This window comes from Echinops telfairi, unplaced genomic scaffold (genome assembly GCF_000313985.2).
Source record: "Echinops telfairi isolate 266 unplaced genomic scaffold, ASM31398v2 ScPeMD7_18;HRSCAF=68, whole genome shotgun sequence".
NCBI classification, from domain to species: domain Eukaryota; kingdom Metazoa; phylum Chordata; class Mammalia; order Afrosoricida; family Tenrecidae; genus Echinops; species Echinops telfairi.
In genome coordinates, this window is record NW_022103915.1 from 67,541,998 (window position 1) to 67,547,376 (window position 5,379).

The window sequence follows — 5,379 nt, forward strand, 5'->3', positions numbered from 1 at the left end:
AGAAAATGTTTTGAGAATGATGTACAACTGCGCTTTACACAATTGATGTGTGTATGGATTGGGATAACAGTTGTATGAGCCCCTAATAAAATGTTTAATAAAAACAAAAAAAACAACAACACAAAAAACAAAGATGGATACTCGGAAAAAAAAAATCCTACTCAAAAAGGAAAAACCAAACAAGAAAATCCTACTCAAACTGGGACTTGCAGACTGGTTGCTAATCTGTAACCTACTTGTCAAAGATGAGTTACGTATCAGTATAAGTCAACGCTAGTTCAACTGACAATTTTTATTCGAAACGATCAACGAAGGAGTGTCTGTGCAAACAAGCATAATTATGAACACACACAGTTGTATATGCACATAGCAAAGCTATCTTGGAATGTACAGATAATTTTGCCTGCATTATGAAAGTAAAAAAAGAATAAATACTACCAATTCTGGAGTAAAGTTTCTTTCTCCAAACCAATTACTCAGGTATTCTAAGACACTAGTAACAGTTGCCTAAAATGGGGGAAAAGGAGAACTGTTTTAGTTATAAAACATTAACAAGTTCAACATGAGCTTCATTAAGTTTAGTTAGAATGCAATCTAATATTTACAAGACCCGCCCAAGCCTTCCTACTTCAGACACTGAGAGAAAACTGTGGCTCTAATTAGTGTTTTGATGGATGATCTAATGAGAAGGGATTTTTAGATAAATAGTTCTATATGCTTCAACAATCAACAAACATCTTAGTTTAAATAAGAGTTTAATTTACAAGAGTAAATAAATAGCTACTTGAAAAAGTCTATGGGCTTTTAAGAAAATGTCTTTGCATAAATATTTCCAAATTAAAGTGTAAATCTAAAGATAAACTTAGCTTTAGGTAGATGTGCTTTGAAACTGCAGAGATAAAATTTACCAAACGTGTTAAAAATATTTTCTGGTTTACTCAAATACAAAAGACGAAGCAGCTGCTGTCAGTGAGTGTGGACTGAAGGTGAGCGCACATGTGCGCGCAGAACTGAACCGCGATGTTCTTTGAGGCTGTGACCTTATGGGGTACCATTCTCCAGAACTCTGTGTGGGTTGGAAGTGCTAACTTTTTGGTTAGCAGTCAAGTACTTAACCATTTGTGCCACCCAAGGAATCTTATTCAAATAAAGTTGGGTATTTATAAAAAGCACACTGATAAAAGAGTTTAATATGGCTGCTATTACATCTTTTTTCTCCCAAGGATTGGCTATTTTGGGTAATTTACTATTAGTTGGGAGTTTATACATCTATCATATCATTCCGTAGTTCAATCACATCAAGCAGAAATGTACAATTGCTACCACAATCAGTTTGCAAACATTCTTTTTCTTCCTGGACTCCCTGACATCATCTCCCTTTACACTGCCCCCACCCTCCCACCCCAAACCCTTATTCTACTTTCTGTCTGTATTGGTTCATCAATCCTGAGGTTCACATAGCGATTACATCTTAATGCATATGACGAAGTAAGTGAAACTGACAACCAATATAACTTTCAACACAGTATGTTTTAAAGGGGCACTGGTTGCTCAGTGGTAGAATACTTGCTTCCAGAACAGGAGCCTATGATTCGATTCCAGACAACTCCACATATTTGTCAATATGTGGCTTCTGGGTGGCTATGATGCCTAACAGGTTTCAGCAGGGCTTCTAGGATAAAATGGACAAGAATGGCCTGGAGATTTCCTGAAATCAGCCAATAAAAACCTACGGACTTCAGTGGTCCAATCCCCAACTGTTCACAGGGGTGGCATAGGACAAGCCAGTTTGTAGTTCTAAGTGGATAGAGTCACTATAGTTTAGAGGCTGACTCCATAGTAGCCACCAGTAAGGCACCTTTTTAAAAAAGACACCGAAATCTCTTCTAGGAATACCTAGCTATGTAAAGGGAAAATTTTTGTTTTCCTTTCTGAAAATGTATAATGAAGAATCCCCACTCCTTCAAGACAGAGAATCAAAGTTCAAATGTGACTGAGAAATCATGTATTTCGTTCTTAATAGCTTGCATAAAACACTGTCATCAAGTGTGAATCCGACTCATATTGACCTTACAGGTCGAGGTAGAAAAACTCCTGTGGGTTTTGGAGATTCTCTCTTTTTCTTTTTTAAAGATCATTTATTGGGGGCTCTTAAAACAATCCATACATCAGTTGTATCAAGCATATTTGTACATGTTGCCATCATCATTTCCTAAACATTTACTTTCTATTTGAGCTCCTGGTATCAGCTCTTCTTTTTGCCCTCCCTCCCACCCTCGTGACTCCTTGATAACCACTGTCTCTCTTCACCCAAGTTTCTGTTGTCCGTCCCCCTGGTTATGTGTTGATCATTGTGATTGGTCCCCGCTTCCTTCCCCCACCTTCCTCCTACCCCTCCTGGTATCACTACTCCCACTTCTGTTCCTGAGGGGTTTATCTGACCTGGATTCAGTGTGTCATGAGTTCTTATATGTACCAGCATATGCTCGGGTCTAGCCAGAGATGAAAGGCAGGAGTGGGGTCATGATAGTGGGGGTGGGTGGGTGGGTGAGGAAGCCTTAAAGAACCAGAGGAAAGTTGTATGTTTCATCAGTGCTATACTGTTCCCTGGTGGACTCATCCCTTGCTTGTGATCCTTCTGTAAGGGGATGTCCTATTGCCTACAGATGGGTTTTGGGTCTCTGCTCCAACCTCCCTCTTTCTCAACAATGTTTTTTGTTTGTTTGGGGTCTTCTGATGCCTGTTACCTGATCCCACCGACACCTTGAGATTTTAACTCTTCATGAGAGTAGAAAGCCTCATCTTTCTTCCCTCGAGTAGCTCTGAAAACTAAACTCACTGCCATTGGGTCAATGCTGACCCCTGTGGGGTCCTGAGACTTTAACTGTTTACGGGAGTAGAAAGCCCTGTCTTTCTCCTGCGGAGATGCTGGTGGCTTCAAACTGCCGACCATGAGGATTGTAGCCCAAAGTGTAACCACTACACTGCTGAACTCCTGATAAGTAGCCCATCACGCAACACACTATGCTGCCAGCGCTCCCTGCATGGATTGTGTAGGGCATTTAAAACTGAAAATGGCAATCTAACCTTAATATATACATATATTTTTAATCAGTTGATTGGGGGCTCGTACAACTTTCATCACAATCCAGACATCCATCCACTGTCTAACCTTAATATCTAATTCAAACTCCAGGATCTAAAGCTTATCATTAAAATGAATAAACCTGAATAATTTAGCACTGTGATAAAAATCATCATCTTTGGACTTGGTGAACATATACTTGAAACTCAGTGCTACCAATAAGTTGCTGAAAAACCACCTGTTAAGCTACTTAACCACTAATTTTGTTTCCTCATCTATAAAAATGAACAACAGCACAGCTTCCCATACAGAGTTGTAGAGAGCATTAAGAGGACCCTAGCAGGCTTAGTGTAGGTGTTTTCATACTATGCGCATTCAGTACTTTCACTCAGAATACACGTACGTTACAAATAAAACAACATCTATTATTAATATTCCACAAGATTTTACCTGATTCATTCTGCTAACAATACTCAGCAAGGGAGGAAAGCCAATCTGAAAGAGAACATAATACTGAAATTAAATATTACAAGCAGTTTTATTTTTTCAAATTAGTGAAGGGGGGGAAAGGGGAAACCCATCACAAGGTTGGATATATAGCTTCACCCCCACCCCAAAATGTGGGTGAAGGGAGACAACAGACAGTGTGAGGTATGAAACAATAAAAACATGTAATTGATGAAGGATTCATAAGGGTGGGGGAGAGGAAAAATGAGAAGCTTAGACTAAGGGCTCAAGTAGAAAATGTTTTGGAAATGATGATGGCAACCTATGTACAAATGTGCTTGATATGGGAGGAGCGGGGAGGGAGGGGGGAAAATGAGCATCTGATGCCAAGGGCTTATGTGGCGAGCAAATATTTTGAGAATGATGAGGGTAATGAATGTACAAATGTGCTTTATACACTTGATGTATATATGGATTGTGATACGAGTTGTATGAGCCCCCAATAAAATGATTAAAAAAATAACTAAAAAAATGATTGATACAATTGATATATGGAATGTTATAAGAGCTTTAAGAGTCCCCAGTAAAATGATTAAAAAAACACATACCAAAACCAATAATAATACCACCACCCCCTGCCCCCCCATCCAACAAGAACACTCCTTCATTGTCCACTACAACATCCCAAGAGCTATTATGTTGGCAATGCCCAAGAAAATAAAATAAAATAAAATAAAATTTTGAAATAAAATTTGAATGTGTAAACTTTAATATAAAGCACAATTTTAGTTACTAAAATGTTAAAATAAAAAATGATACTACTTGAAAAGTTAACTTCCTTGTAAAAATAATCATTAAAATGATAACTAACCCTGATAATATGACCTGGCAGTGAAGTGCATTATTTAATAAGGCTCATCTAAGCATAGTCTTTGTAATTCCCACCAAACAACTGGGTGAGACCAGGCAGATTGGATCTTTTTTGTTTTTTGATGATCGGTCTGGGTAAGAGTAAGAGGACAAAGTTGATAGGATTATGATTTAGTTATGGAGATTATTGACAGGGTTAACTGTGACTAAAAATTTGGAATTATAAGGATTGGTCAATTTTGCTCTCCAGCTGAGTATAAAAAAGCCGTCACAGATGTAGGAAGTGGGGATAACATCAAGAAAGAAGAGCCTGGAGGGGAGCACATCTTTTGCACCCCAAGATCCCTGTGAACTGAACCTCCCCAACCAAGGGACAGAAAGCTATGACACCAGAGAACCAGCTATGGCAGCAGCAAAACCAGGAGGCAGAGAATGAAAGAGGTGGACTCTTGGCTCACAAAGTGTAAGAAGCTATGGAGTGGGATTTCCTCAGGAATATAATTGAGGAAACTAGGCTTGCTGACCCACAGAACAATGGCTGAGCACCTTCAGGTTGAGGCTTATGGCAGAGTGGCACACCTGTGGGCATTTATGAACAGTGATAAAAGAGCTTTGTAACATTTGCCAAGCAAGGTACAAGTCAAGGGGCCACATGGCCTAGAAAGTAGCTCTACTGGAAGAACTGTATCCTGAGCATTGCTGATCCTGAATTTTAACCTTTTAACTCCTCTAAAACCAAACTCACTGCCATCCAGTTGATTCTGATTCATAGTGAGTGCCGCTGTAGGGCAGGGCAGTACTGCCTGTGAGTTTTGGAGGCTGTAACTCTGAGAGTAGAAAACTTCATTTTTCTCCCATGGAGTGGCTGCTGGTTTCAAACTATTAAACTCAGGTTTAGTAGACCAATATATGGCGCACTACATTATCCGGACTCCTTATATTCCCTAATAAATCTCATAATTGTGAGTATTTGTGTA

The 5,379-nt window shown here is 39.2% G+C and overlaps 1 protein-coding gene across 3 annotated transcripts in view; it reads right to left on the minus strand.

Moving 5' to 3' along the window:
* The window catches only part of GEMIN2 (gem nuclear organelle associated protein 2), a 25,303-nt gene that overhangs the window by 8,522 nt on the left and 11,402 nt on the right, over window positions 1-5,379 (minus strand). For 2 of the 3 annotated variants that reach the window (XM_004698548.4, XM_045288193.1), the window contains exons 6-7: window positions 3,536-3,580; window positions 439-507 (exon numbers count right to left, since the gene is read on the minus strand). In XM_004698548.4, coding sequence (XP_004698605.1) covers window positions 439-507; window positions 3,536-3,580 — 114 coding nt within the window. The remainder of the gene's footprint in view (window positions 1-438; window positions 508-3,535; window positions 3,581-5,379) is intronic. The other variant, XM_045288194.1, reaches the window with a different exon arrangement.